Below are 14,918 nucleotides of genomic sequence, written 5' to 3'. Positions count from 1 at the left end.
GGAGGTAACTATTTAAGATCCAAAAAAAACAATCTTACTTCATGGTACGCTTACAAATCATGTACTTGTGGAGCAAACTGAACAAAGAAACACAATAGAGCATCAGATAGAGAGTGAAACAATACCTCAGCAGCTCCGGCTACATTGAGCTGTAGCATCCCCTTCCTGTCCTTCTCCTCCATAGCAGAGTACTGGATGGACTGAACTTGAGTGAAGTTAGCTAGATGGGTGGGCTGGGGACAGATAAGAGTGGAAAAATAAATCATGTTAACTGTATTCCTTATTAAGCCATACTCCATATTCCTTCATCAACATGAGCTTAGCATTAGCATTTTTCTATGGTTATCGAGCCTTCGTTTTCCACTCAAAAGTCAATGCTGCCTTTGTAGCATTTGGTTTTTAATACTTTTTGGCGACAGAAAATGCCAATAATAGGGAGAATAAAAAAACGTTTGTTTACTTGGATGTTGTAGAACAATGTAGTATTTGTTAAAACTCACTGTGGATCCCTTGTCAGTGAGGTAGCTGATCCCCTCCTCTGGTCCAATGGCTAACTCCACCTGGATCACCCAGCTGGACTGTTGGAGAGAAGAAGAAAAAAAGACGAGAAGTTAAATAGAAAGAGAGCGACAGCAAAAAGGCAATACAGAAAAGAGTGAGAGAAAGAAAGGAAGTCAGAGATATCCTTCATTTTTTCATTTGTAGTTTAAAGCCCTCATCCCAAAACTTGAGACACACTCTGTGGCAGATCAACACATCCTGCAATACCTACTTCCACCAAAAGGGGTCAACCTAACACAACAAACCAGAGTGTAGGCAAGAAGGGATGAAAACCTACCCCAAGGGCACATTTGAAGCACTCCTTGTCGTAGCGGTAGATTGGTGCAAGGACCTCCAGGAACTTGAGGATGCACTGCTCGTCGTTGAGATTCGCTACCTGCTTAAACGTCTGCTGGATCAATTTACGAAGTGTCTTGGCCTAAAAGACAAAGAAAGAGACTTTTAAAAAAACATTTTCTAAATAGTATAGAAGAAACTCTTTAACTCAAGGAGAGGGACGCATGCTGGGATATGTATATGTGGGCACAGAGTGACATGAGGAGAAGATTACATTGATTGATTAATCCTCTGGTGTGCTTCCAATCAATTTGACCTCACCACTTCACTAGGATCAGATCAATATCTTCACAAAGACACAGTGATAGTTAACACACTCCATCAAACTTAAAGACTGCATGTTTATCTGCAGAGTGTTTAATACGTCTCACTGTGTGATCATCATACAGATTTCGAGTGTGTCAGTATTGGTTTTTCTTGCTGGCATCACAATCACAAATTCAAACCTTTTTTTTTTTTTTTTTGTCGGTTATGTCACTGGAGAGTTGACAGATGGAGAGTAAAAGAATAAAAAATCCTTTTGGGAACATTGTTCTGACATTTACAATCCCTCCAAAGCTTCATGACATGCTTTAAGATATGCAACACACACACACACACATACAGATATATACAATGTGTATATAATCCTCTTTATCTGGTATAAAATGATGTATATGTAACTAACATGAAGAGGATTTCAACCCTAGTAAAAATGACCTCTTAATCTCTTTGCTCCTTCAAATGAACTTTGTACATTTGAATGTCCTTGTTGCTGCAGGTTTAAGCATTGATATGTATAAAAGCCAGAGTAGATCAAATAGACATTCACATTCATTCGCACACATACAGTATACAGACAGTCCCGTTCTATAAATAGCCCCCCATATATAGATTAAGATCGAGATTACAGGAGATTTAGTTTAATACAGACCAGGCTTAAAAAAACATGAGTGGATTTACAGTAGACATTAAGGTCATTCTACACAAAATATATTAACTGTTTGAACAACTGGTGTCACAACCAAAGAGTAATCAATTATATAGATTTATTTTTAGACACACTGAATTGACCAATCAGGGCATGTCGAGCCTAATGAGGCCCAAAAATCTGATTATCCAAAGACGTACAGAGAGTGTAACCCATGTGAGCGGGCTTAAACTGTTACATTGAGGGGGGGGAATTATTCCAACCGAGACTTTTCTTTAAAAAAGTGTTAAACAAATATCTTTTTTTATATATATTAATTGTAGATAAACGTGCACACACACACACACACACACACACACACACACACACACACACACACAGCAGTGTCCCTGTGTGTTCAGCTTTATGTGTATATGTGTCCTTTCAACATTTCATAACACACTTGTGATTACAGAAAAATGAGTATGTGCTTCTGTGTGTACTTTGTGCTCTTGATAGGATCACTGTTTTAATTCCTTGAATTCCAGGAGAGACACTCTCTCTCTCTCTCTCTCTCTCTCTCTCTCACACACACACACACACACACACACATACACACAGGCACACACAGTCAGTCCACCCTTCCTGAGAGGAAGTGCTGAGAGTAGCTATCACCCTCACCATCACCATGTTGACCGTTGCTCTAGCAACAGGGCTGACCAGTTATGTCACTTCTCTGACTTCTTACACACAGAGAAGCAATCTGATAGTAAACTTCATTTGACCTGGAAACTGGAGAATTAGCTTTTAGTTTTAGTGCTCCGTATATACGAAACAACGCTGAAGAAATTGCAGGTCTGCTGAAACTCTTAAATCAAGGCTGAGGACCAACCTGTTTTACGGCTACCTTTTTCAAATCATTTATCAGATCATTTTAATTTTAACACTGCATTATGACATGTACTGTGATTGTTTAAACTCTTGTTTTTTTTCTTTCTGTCTTTCTTTGTTTTCTACTCTTCTGTTTATATATTTATGTGTATCTACTTTTGGGGTTTATAGGCAGTTTAAATAACTTCAGTCTATATACAGAAGAACAGAAATGGCGATTGGAGTGTTTATGAGGTTTCTGTGTTTCATCAGCTGAAGGTGGCTGGGGTTAATCTGAAATGTTGGCCTTATTACGTTTTAAGAAGTTGTTTTTAAATGTTAATCAAATGAATTAAATGATTTTTTTAAAAGCTAGCCTTGAACAAGTAAAAATGACTCGAATTCAAGAGTTGTTTTAAAAGGATGAATACATTTATCTAGTCTTAAGAGATACAAATAGTTTAAGGTTTTGATGAGACATTTCATCACAGTTCATCAAAATATGTACACTACATTTGAGAAAATACTTCAAAAACTCCACTTATCTATCACATTATGTGTTTGAATGCAACAATAAATCACACTGCTATATCAACAAATCATTTTGCAGTTATCATCAGAAAGGTAGAGTAGAGAGAAATTCAGTGAGTGATCACTCTGTGAGGGGAAAACAGACTCCTCCGCTCAGCTCAAGCTGCTTTGGTCAAACTTTGATCTCCAGAGGTCAGTGTGACCAAACCTGCCGGCCAGCCTGTCAATACAAATGAACACACTCCGCTCTTTATAACGCTTTCAACACAGCACACATCAGTCACTGTTTACTACCACAGCCATCTGCTCTGGGGTTATTGTGTGTGTGTGTGTGTGTGTGTGTGTGTGTGTGTGTGTGTGTGTGTGTGTGTGTGTGTGTGTGTGTGTGTGTGTGTGTGTGTGTGTGTGTGTGTGTGTGTGTGTGTGTGTGTGTGTGGAGGTAGAGTCCATTGAGGGAGAATAATCCCATTAAATGACTACCATTCTCTTCACCAGAGCAAACGACGGCGACGTACATGACAGCTGCGCGCGCGCGCGCTCACTCTCTCTCTCTCTCTCTCTCTCTCTCTCTCTCTGTGTGTGTGTGTGTGTTAGAGCAGATGTGCCACTTGCCTAACATCAAGCATTGTCTGTCACAATTGTAAAAGGGCCAAATCAACCTCTAATCAACCTTCCAAAACCCGAACATATCTTTTTTGAAACTTGGTCAGAAAATGTAAGGCTGTTTATTTATCAAAACACTCGATAATTATCTCATTCTTAAGCTCCACAATCTATGATTAAGATAAGTAACTGATGCTGTGGTCCTTTATTTTTGTTCTCAAGTTGTTGTTGTTTTTTTGATAATGAAATGGTTCATAAATATCGTAAAATAAAAATTCTTCAATCGAGTCAGATTTTCGCAGTTGTTGTTCTTAGAATGTGTGTGTGTGTGTGTGTTCATGGCCTATGAAACTAAGACAAGTCTGCAAAAAAAAAGTAGAAAATGAGAGGGAGAGGAGATGAGCTAAGAATGTGGGCTCCTGATGAGGGGGGAGTCAGCAAGGCTTGACAGACCAGGGGGCACAAGGAGGTGCACAATGATGCCGCCCCCTCCCTCCTCATTGTTGAAAAGAGAAAGTGGGTTTAAACATGACCTGAGGGTCGCACACTCCAGCACAGACACACACACACAGTCAGCTTCCCTCCTTCTGCCGAGCATCTGTCTGCCCGCCCGCTGACATCGAGACCGCTGACCCCAAATTCACTGGGCTTTTCCTATACACACACACACACACACACACACACACACACACACACACACACACACACACACACACACACACACACACACACACACACACACACACACACACACACACACACACACACACACACACACACACACACACACACACACACACACACACACACACACACACACACACACACACACACACACACACACACACACACACACACACACACACACACACACACACACACACACACACACACACACACACACACACACACACACACACACCAAGACCCTCCCAAAAAACGTGTGCCGTAAATTTATCACTGACACAGACACTGCTCATTATGCTAGCACACCCAGCCGTCATATTCAAACAGAAACCAAAATCTGCCACACAGCATATGCCCTGCTCCCAACATTTCAGACAACGTTTCAAATCTGGATTATTTCACATATAATATTATCTACACTAGGCCTGGACAGTATGACAAAAATATGTGTGACGATATAAAGTGCAATAAAGAATGATTAAAACATGCATATTTTCTAAAAGCATAGTCTTTGCACCCAGGCCTACATCCAAAAGATGAAGAGCATGCAGTCGTAGTTAGAACACATTGCTTGTTTAAATAACTTGTCTTATTTATTGCTCTAAACGCAGATGTTTATTGCAAATGCTCATATCTCAATAATGATGAAATTGCAATGAATTGTACAACCTCAATGATTACATCACACTCGTGAGTATTACCCTTTTTTAATTGTTTTTTGTACAAGCCTTTTCTCACCATCTCCATTCTTCTGAATTTCAGTGGATATTTGGCAAAGTATACATTACAGTCATCTGGAGTCTTTGACTGCTTTGCATAATGTCTGTCAGACCACACAAGGTCTAACAGCACATCTAGAAACACATTGAGAAAAAAAAAAGCTCAAAGAAGCCCTGAGTTAAACTGTAAAGCTGTCCATAAAACCAAGAGGTTTTGTTACTTTTGGAAAATAAGCAACTTCACCAGAGCAGCTGGGGCAGTGTGATAACAGAGGTGACTGAAGGGAGAGAGATGCTTACTGGATCCACCGAGTTGCATACATTTTGTATTTTCTGTGCAATAGTGTGACTAAGGTGTTTGTTTGGATGACCTCACAAGCTATCCTTCATGTTTTTAACCTGTCTTTGTCTCCATATAACTTTAAAGTGTCCTTTCTCACCTTGACTGAATCCAGCAGGTCTTTTGGGAAAAAACGCCTCAAACCCACATCCTTCCTGGAAAGAGACACACAGAGAAGCATGTTTATTACGCTGTAATTACACTGTGGAATGCTAATTGACAAGCGTTTGTGTTTATCTGATTTTTGCAGATTTTTTTTTTTCAGCTACAGACAGATACAGTTAGGCAGCTGAAGACAAGAAACAGAAAAGAGAAACAGAAAGCTATGACGAAGGGCTGCTGACCGCGGAGTGCTACTCATCTTTTCCTAAGAGACGAGGCTGAGGAAAAACAGGGAGAGCAGAAAGAGAGAGAGAGAGTGAGAGAGGAGTACAAAGAGGGAGACCACAGAGACAAAGAAAGATGTGCAGAGCTAAAACAGGAAGCGAGTTAATGACTCACTCAAACTCCTCTGGAGAAAAGAGGAGTAGAGGAGAGAACGAGTAGAGAGAAAGGCCGACAGCTTACGTCATCCTTTCTCCAGCAAATATCAAATATTATATTATGTTGTTTTAGTGTGTGGTGTACAACGGGGTCAGGAATTTAGTTGATTTAGTTAATGCAATTCAGATGGTAAGAAGATGCACAAATGAACTTTTAGATGCAGGGCGATGTTTGTCTTGACAGTCAGACTCTGTAAAAAAAATATTTTCACATCCGTCCATTATAGGGTCTATTACAGATAAACTTAATATATCACACCATAAAGTAGTCTCCCCACCTGTATCAAGCTTTGTTCATAGCATGAGTACTTTACACTAATCAAACACATTAGCTTCAAAACCACAAGCACTACTACTGCCAAGGATAGCCATCTATTCTCTAGATTGCACACATGTTCAGTGGCTGTGTACGAGTAGCTACTAGGAGCAGCTCGTAGTGGATAGGCCAGCTGAAGAGAGACAGGAAACACTGGAAGGACGACCTGCAGCAAAGGGCCAGGATTTGAACCCACGGACGCTGAAACGCGGCCCAAAATTTATCAGAATTTTTTGGATTCTCATCAAGAGCCCAACAGCCCCTTATGGCCAACCGTCTGCTTGGCCTATCAAATCCCCGACAGCACTTTCCATCTCGTTCAATTGTTGGTTTAAAATATGCAACAGAGAGAGGCCGAGAGGGAGAAAAGAATGAAGGAGAAAAAGAGACAAAATTAGAGGATGAGAGAAAAGAGAAAGAAGAGAGAGGACTGAGAGCATGTTCATTGGAAACAAAGAAATATTTGGTTAAAAGACAGGGGGCATTCTTCTGAGTTAATTGGAGAGCTCGTTAGGCTAACGGACAGAAAGAAAGACTTCAGTGGAAGAGGGCAGCTCATTAGAACGGGTCCAAGCTATAGCCAAGCCTTGTTAGGGACAGACTCTGTTAATGGTTCTCATCAGCATCTAACAGGGAGCAATACCAGGAAGCCAACACACACAGAGCAGCCAATCTTACATAAGTCTACAAACATGAATGATTATAAAAGACAAATGATCTGTAGTTTGAATCTACAAAGACTGAAGACTTTCTTCATACCAGTAAATGTAAACAACATGTACAACAACTGATGGACTGTCACATAATTACAAGAATTTGTAAATCCCCAAACTTTTCCCCAAAACGACTTGTTTGTGTTTCACTTTTCAGATTTTAACTATAAGAGTCTAAACCCTGAACAAGAAACTGTGACATTTACTGTTCTCTATTTGTTGTTTCTCTGCAGGGTTGAAAACACATTTCTAGTTCAAGGTGAGATGTCATTGACCAGAAAGGTTTTTTAGTTGGACTCAAAATGAGCTCCTACAGCGCTGTGCTTGTAAAGAAAATACTTACTCCAGTAACTCATAGTTGGATTTCTTGTCCAGGGCGTTTCCTCTCATCTCTTTGAAGAACCTCCTGGAACGGACAAGAGTGGGACACAGAAAAAGAACAAGATCAGAGACATTCACTGCACACACACCAGCATTTAAGGCAATACTTTAGTTTTAATGGACAAAACAATTGTTCAAATTCAATAGAATTGCATTATGATGGTGTTCTGTACATTTAAGACAAGTTGTTGCTTTACATTGTAAAAGCTGGCAGATTTTGGACGGAGTGATCAGTGAAGCTAACAGGAAAACATAAAAGTTTCACATGGAAACAACGCTAATTGTGCAGAACACCATTTAAACAAAAAGAAAACGTTATCCATGTTGGGAACAAACGTTCGCTTTTCATCTAAAAAGAAAAATGCCATTAAATACAATGAATTCTACAAGTCTGCAGGATATTGTTACACTGTAGAGTTAGATTTTCCTGTAAAAAAAAGTTAGTGTAAAGCAGTGTGAGCATGTCTAACCTGATTTCTAGACAGCCCAGTTTGAGAGCTACATCTTGTTCTACTTGATCCCCGATCTCCATCATGTAGTCATTCTTCACCTGGGAGACACAAAAACACATTACAAAAATATAATCATGAAATGATGTATCTCTACATGCAACAAATGTCAGTTAGCTCATACACACACACACACACGTCCCTTCTGACCTAGATAACCAAAAGACAAACACACACTGTCTTCAAGCAGTACCATATGTCTCTGTGCTGTTTAGCTGCTGGCAGAAAATGAAATCTGTTGGTGTCTCGGTGCCTCAGTGTGTTTGTGCGTCTGTGTGTGTGTGTGTGTGTGTGTGTGTGTGTGTGTACCTGGTGGTAGAAGTAGTTGAGCGTGGGTTTGTCTTCTGTAAACTGTTGTACGAAACACTTTGGAAGATAGCGGATCCTTAACTCATACCTAGAGGAAGAAAGTAAGAGTGGATTTTTATACAGAGCTGCACAAACAATAAATTATTTCTTCAACAGCAAAAACAAGTAAATGCCTTCATATTGCACAACAACTTACAGCTTTATGTTTATTGGAAAGACATTTTTAGAGTAATATTTGTTGGAGTTGTCTGGTACATGGTAAAAGTATCAGAATGAGTCTAAGAAAAATGTAAAACAGCAATTGAAGATCAGAGCAGAGCACAAAAGAGAGAGGAAATAAAAAGAGGAAGGATAGACTGACTTAGCTAAAGTCACAATTTGACAAAGAAGAGTTTGGTGAGTAAGACAATAAGGCTGAAAATTTGACACAAAGAGATAAAGACAGAAGGATGGGAGGAACATGTGTATGCTAGAATGCAAATGAGGACATGGGTTGAAAGGTGATTGGAGGAGAGACCGACAGATTCAGAGAGAGTTGTAGACTTAGTCGGAGAGAGCGGGCATCTGGTTCTCTCTCTCTTTATGTCCACAGTTCAAAAGGTCTGCACATCACAATAGCATTAGCACCACGACTGCCTCAATGAACATAAAATGCGCCAGTGCATTAACATCCAAACTGCTAAGACAGCACATGCTCACACACACAGGGCCTCCCATCAGCATAGAGCAGACAAGTTGCACTATTTTCCCTGAGCGTTGGTTGCAACAAATCACTACTGGTACTTTGCTAAACAATGGGGCAGACTGCTGTGGGTTGACATTTAAGGAGACAGTAACTCAGACTTCATTTACAAAGCCAAATAAGTCACATTTAATGTCAAGGGAAGTGGTTATATGTGCAGGCTGAACAGTTTTACACAAATGTTTTTTCTTAATGACATGCACGCACCTGCTGCAGAATCTAAAGGTAAATTCAACATTTTGTTTTATAAAAAAAATCTCATCCAGTATCCATCCTTCCATTATCTGGTAAATTGTTAACCTCAGTTTTACACTATTTTTGGTCTTTGCTTGCTACCATAGCTGAGGTGAGGTTACAGCTGCTCTATTCTATCAGCAGACTATCAGGGCTAATAACTGGCTGATAAGATGCCGGATTACCGCTTAAATCAATATAATGAACTGCTGCTGTTGGCCTGCTTTCCAGATAATGCCTGAAGGTCGTGCTAAGAGCAGGAAACCATTCATCCTCACGATAAGTTTCACAAACTGAAAACAAACAACCTCTACAACCGCTAAAACTGTAGGGCCATTCAAATCAATACAAAATCGGCAGCTCTGTGTAAGAAGTGAGTGATTTGCCACCGTCTTCTCTCACCTCCACTCCTCGTTTGGTCGTGCCTGTCCGTAATTCTCTCTGACGTGTGAAACGCCCATATCAGGGTGGAGCCAGTGCACTTGTTCTCTGGATTGGCTGTTGGTAAGACGGAGACCAAAACAAGAAGTCCAGTGCACTTTGTGGATGTCCAAAATCTTCTGGATTATTCCCTGGAAACATTTCTTTGGGTTATTTTCCTTTTAATACACTTCTCCTACATAGATATACATCCTTTAAAGTATGAAGAAAATGGACTGAGATCAGTTATTGGACTCAATAATATGATATACAGAATTCATAAATTCAACAGATATTACTCTTTGCATTGCTAAATCTAATTTTTGGCTAAATTACAAATGTGTTCCTCTTATCTATAGTGATGCAGACCTCTTTATGGTGGCAAGACACATTTATAACACCATGTTGATTGCTTAGTAATACATTACAAAGATGCCCACTGGACAAAAACAGTTAGTCAGCCTCCTCAGTGTGCAAACTCTGCCAGTGTTTATGTGAATCATTTTGCATCGGTTCAATGAGAGCATCAGTCAATGCGAGTGTGTAGGTTACTTGAAGCAATTAAACATGACGTCCCCACCCAAACAAGCTGACAGACATCACACACACACACACACAGCCATGCTCACAGAAGCATGTGTGTTGCCGTGTAAAATGCTAGGGGGTCTGACCCAGATACTGCCGGAGAAAGAGGGGAGAGGAGAGGATGATTTTAAGTGATGTATCCTGAATGACCCCTAAAGTTTGAGCAGTGCTTAGTAGTTTTGTGCATCATGGGAAGGGATCTAAAAGCTCATGTTAGCAGTTTGCTCAAACCAGCACGGTACCTAAGGTTTTTTCGTTTTTTGATATTTACATGTTCAGGAGATGGCTTTGATCTTTTCATTGCATAACACGACAATGAGAAAAGGGTAGAATAATGTATATTTCTAAGTAAATAAATACACTCAAACAAACAAGTGTGCCTTGTCTTACCCTGACATCTGTTGCATCCCCATATCTGATGTTGGAGGACCAGCAGCTGTGTTCAGTGTTGGTTTCAAAGTGATGGAAGACTTTAAGAACCCTGTCCACGGAGCCAGCCATGGTTCGGTCCGACCCCCCGGCACTCAGCCTTGATTTGGCTCCTTCCAGGAGGGCATGGTTCAGGTTGGGGTCCATGTAGGCCGTCGCCATGGTTTTCCCTGCTGACGCTAGGTGTCTGTCATATTCTGGGAAGGAGAGGAGAGGAAAACTGACATCAGTGAAATGAGGAAGAAAGTATAATAGCTTGTGAGAGAAATATTTGGTCAATGGAATTGTAAGTATTACTGCAAAAAAAAAAAAGAGATTGGAAATCAGAAAATGTGATACACTGAGATGATGTCTGAGTATCACAGATACAACTGTTGTTTATTGTTTGCTTGATTTATCATTTGGTGAATTAACATCCTAATGCTGAAAGTGACCTCTTCCTATTGGTGGTTTTGTGTGGTCAAAGTCTATTCATATTAGGATTTGTTATAGACCAATGGTAGGTTGGTATATTACAGTAACTGGCTTTGTTCTATAACTTTTTCATTGCTTGTTCACAAACTTATCAAAACACTTTAATTCCCTTCACTTCTTCATACAAACATAGCTTACACACCTGCACCTCTTCACTCTAAATACAGCGGCTTGATCTGCCTTTTTTTGACAGTAGTCTATTCATCAGCAGCATTTTTCATACAGACGTCCAATTAACCCCACTCGTGTTTTGAAACATTTCACAGAAGAGGATATCCGTGTGGAGATTAATGGCATAGCAAAACGCAACAACCCAAAACTAAGAGTGCAGAAAAAGACAGACAAAGCTACGTATTAAAGCAACAGCACAAGAAGGTCCATCTTTAACATGAGACCTGCAGCTCAATCAAGGGATGTTCGAGCATATACTGCATGTCTCTCCCTCTGATCTGTGGAGCAGGAGTCAAACACAACTGGCATGCATTAGTGGTAGAGAGATCAATGTATCAATCACAATTTGTGATCTTGTAAGCCAACAATGGAAATAAAAGGAAAAAAGCTGCAATGGTCCGTAATACTGTCCATGTATAGGAAACATATTATATAATATGCCACTGTTTATTATTTTTTAACTATTTGTGTATTTGGTTTATTCTTTGGCCAGACATTTTGGCCACTGATATCTTTATCTGCCGGTGAACTGCACATGATAATGATAGTAAACAGCAAAGGTTTTGACACAACACCATTTGTCTGGATGGAAAACATGCTAATAAAAAAAATTGAACAATGAGAACCCAGAGAGAGAAATAAAAAGAGAGAGAAGTGCAGTCAGGGTCAAGGCTCCATATGTAGCACCTGTGTCTGTAACACAAAGAAGACAATGCACCTCAGGCTGACGATTTTCCTGAATAAGAAGTCGTGACATTGACAGACTTCCTGGAATTTCTGCTAACTTTATCTGGGAATGCCCAACAATAACTACCTCCTCTACGTTTGCGTGTGCCAGATGTGTATTACTGTGTATACGTTTGCTGAGATAATCGTGAGACTGTGTAGAAAAGATACTGGGAACTATTTCATTATCTTTTTCTGTTTTCCTTTCAGTCTTTCTTTCTTCTGCTCTCTCAACCATTTCAAGGAAAATTGATATGTTCAAGCAGGTAATTACACCTGAGTAAGCAGAGCAGCAGCACATACACACACTACAAGTACACATAACTTAGAAGAAACACTTCAAAACTAAGGACCGTTAAATCACAGTACAATATGAATGTACTCTACTTATTATTTGTATACTACAAGTTTCCAATGGTAAAGACTTTTTTAACAACAGATCACTCCACTGACTTTCAGCACTTTAACCTGCCTCTCTCTCTTTCTGTCTCTCCCTGTGTTTCAAACACACACACACAGACACACACAATACTTCTGCTGAGCAACGGTAGCTTTGGCTGTACACCAGCTCAGTTCCCATGGAGTCAGATGTCACACTGTGGAAGGGCTTCATGCTACGTGTGTGCTAAGCTAAGTGTGTTATTCGGTGTGTAAAGAAGTTTTCACTCATACCTCTGTCCCAGCACATGGGAAAAGGGCTACAGCCGCTCATCGCCATGGAAACACATGTCTGTCCCTCCCTCTGTCTGTCCGCACCGAGGACAGATAGACAGCTTGCGGTCTCACAACCACGCATCACGCACAGTGAACTTCTCGTGTGCAGAAGTTGCATAAATAAACAAGCACACACCACAGTCCAGACACAACTTCAGGAACACACTCATGTAGTCCAAACACTCAAACACAAATACACACACACTCCGTCTCTGAGGTAGAAATCTTTGTCTGAATCTTTTGTGAACAGTATTGTTCGCCAACTGTTATTTCCAAAGTAGTTAATTCAGAGATCCACAAAAAAAGGCCAATTTTCTGGTCTGCTGACGCTCTGTGTAGAGTCTGGAGAGGCTGCAGAAAACACATCAAGAGAGGAAAATGAAAGAAATCCAATCCTTTTAGGAGTTTCTGCTTTGTTAAGTCTTGTCTTCTTAATACGTCCCTGTTATCTGCAGTTGGAGGAGTCAAGAAAGACCCCAGAGATGTTAAGGTACTCCCCTCCTCCTCTTCTGAATTACTCCTCAGCAGCCCCTGTCTGATGTCAACACACTGTTTGCTTTTGCCCAATTTCTGCCCCATGCCTGCACTCCATAGTTACAGTGTTGCCGTGGAAGAGTCAACCCCGAATCCTCTCCTGCTCGGTTGCTTATTTCACTCAGTGAAGTCCCTGGTGTGGTGAGAAAAAAATGCACCTCCAGCAAAAGCTCAAAGACAAATCCAGCGTGTACGGTGTCAATCCGGTGGAGATTTAGTTAGTGGTGTCAGAAAAAGAGAGACAATTACAGTGCGCAGTGACACACAAACAGAAAGTTATCTTCTTACTTTGGAAAGAGAAAGTGTGAAAGCGAGCCAGGAAAACTAAAGATACAGAGACAGCGGGGCAAAGAGAGAGAGAGAGAAATGCAGCGATTGTTTCAGGATGAAAGAGAGGAAAAAGGAGGACAGATCTGAGAGAAAGTTGAGTGAGGACTGAGAGAGAGAGAGCGAGAGAGAGCTGCTAGAGGAGAGGGAGGAGCTACAAACTATTAATATGCTAATCGCACTCCACTCGTGTGTTCAATGAATGAAAACCCCTCCCAGTTCTGTTTATGAAGCTGACCTCAGATTAGCCCTCTATGTACACGATAGCAACCATTGCAAATGCAACTCAAAGTAAATGAAAGTAAGAGAAATCCCTTTATATAACAACTCAAAGTTACTGCAAGACTCTGCAGCATTTCATTCCCTGAAGATTAAAGAAAAAAAAAACAGAGTTCTAAAAAGTAAACTGGGACAGGGAAAGTATTTGCCACTACAGATAAGAAGCACAAAACCAACTGAGATCTTTCTTCCCTCCCAAAGACAGTTTAAAGCTGAATGTCCTCATATTTTTCACATTTCACAAAATGAACATTCACCTCCCAGGCAAACTACCAAATCCCCTTAACTTCTCAAGTCCAAAAATGATTCACTTAGCCAATCTAGAAAAGGACATTACTAGACCATGCAAATCTTTTATAACAAAAACTGAATAAAGTTGTCCTTCCAAGCCCCAACAGAAGAGAGAGAATAACAAAAGAGAAAAGGGCATTCTTTTTCTTAATACAGACATCGCCCTGGCTGTGCCCAGCATGCAAACTAGCAGAATTACCAACATGCCAACCAATCCACTTCTAAACCACAAGGTCTCAATCAATCACCTTTCATGCTGCACATTCAAAGACCTTCAGTCTGTACTTTGAGGGCCATGCGCACTCTCCATCTCCCAGAGTGCTCGAGGCGCAGTCTGGAGTGCTCATCGCCAAGGCAACATGCCGCCAATAAACCTGCCAGTGAGTGACACCTATCTTTGTGAGTTTTAGTGCTGACCAGATGCCACCCCCAATTAATCCAGCCGACATTCATACGACAGAATCTTTAACGGAAGAACTGCACAGAAATAAACGAGGTACTTCTCACACACACTTTACAGGCTCACTGCACAAAGCTGTGTGTGTAGCATAAGCTATTGTCTGAGTGGGAGCAGGGGTTCTGGTAGAGTGTGTGTGTGTGTGTGTGTGTGTGTACTATTGAAAGCTTTTTGTCAGAGGGCCGGATGTTGCCATGAATGGGAAGCGCTCTTGGGAGTATGCCAAAGT

General features: G+C 40.6%; 1 protein-coding gene across 8 annotated transcripts in view; it reads right to left on the bottom strand.

Moving 5' to 3' along the window:
• The window catches only part of LOC109984498 (focal adhesion kinase 1-like), a 58,171-nt gene that overhangs the window by 25,119 nt on the left and 18,134 nt on the right, over window positions 1–14,918 (bottom strand). For 2 of the 8 annotated variants that reach the window (XM_065947842.1, XM_065947844.1), the window contains exons 1-10: window positions 12,760–13,786; window positions 10,678–10,913; window positions 9,685–9,854; window positions 8,307–8,394; window positions 7,959–8,038; window positions 7,451–7,513; window positions 5,637–5,691; window positions 839–979; window positions 501–578; window positions 126–233 (exon numbers count right to left, since the gene is read on the bottom strand). In XM_065947842.1, coding sequence (XP_065803914.1) covers window positions 126–233; window positions 501–578; window positions 839–979; window positions 5,637–5,691; window positions 7,451–7,513; window positions 7,959–8,038; window positions 8,307–8,394; window positions 9,685–9,854; window positions 10,678–10,913; window positions 12,760–12,919 — 1,179 coding nt within the window. In that variant the 5' untranslated portion in view covers window positions 12,920–13,786. Of the gene's footprint in view, window positions 1–125; window positions 234–500; window positions 579–838; window positions 980–5,636; window positions 5,692–7,450; window positions 7,514–7,958; window positions 8,039–8,306; window positions 8,395–9,684; window positions 9,855–10,677; window positions 10,914–12,759; window positions 13,787–14,918 lie in introns of those variants that run through there. The other 6 variants (XM_065947846.1, XM_065947845.1, XM_065947849.1 and 3 more) reach the window with 4 other exon arrangements.

This window comes from Labrus bergylta, chromosome 19 (assembly GCF_963930695.1).
Source record: "Labrus bergylta chromosome 19, fLabBer1.1, whole genome shotgun sequence".
In the NCBI taxonomy this organism is placed as follows: Eukaryota; Metazoa; Chordata; class Actinopteri; order Labriformes; family Labridae; genus Labrus; species Labrus bergylta.
This window is presented reverse-complemented; position numbering and strand designations above follow the sequence as displayed.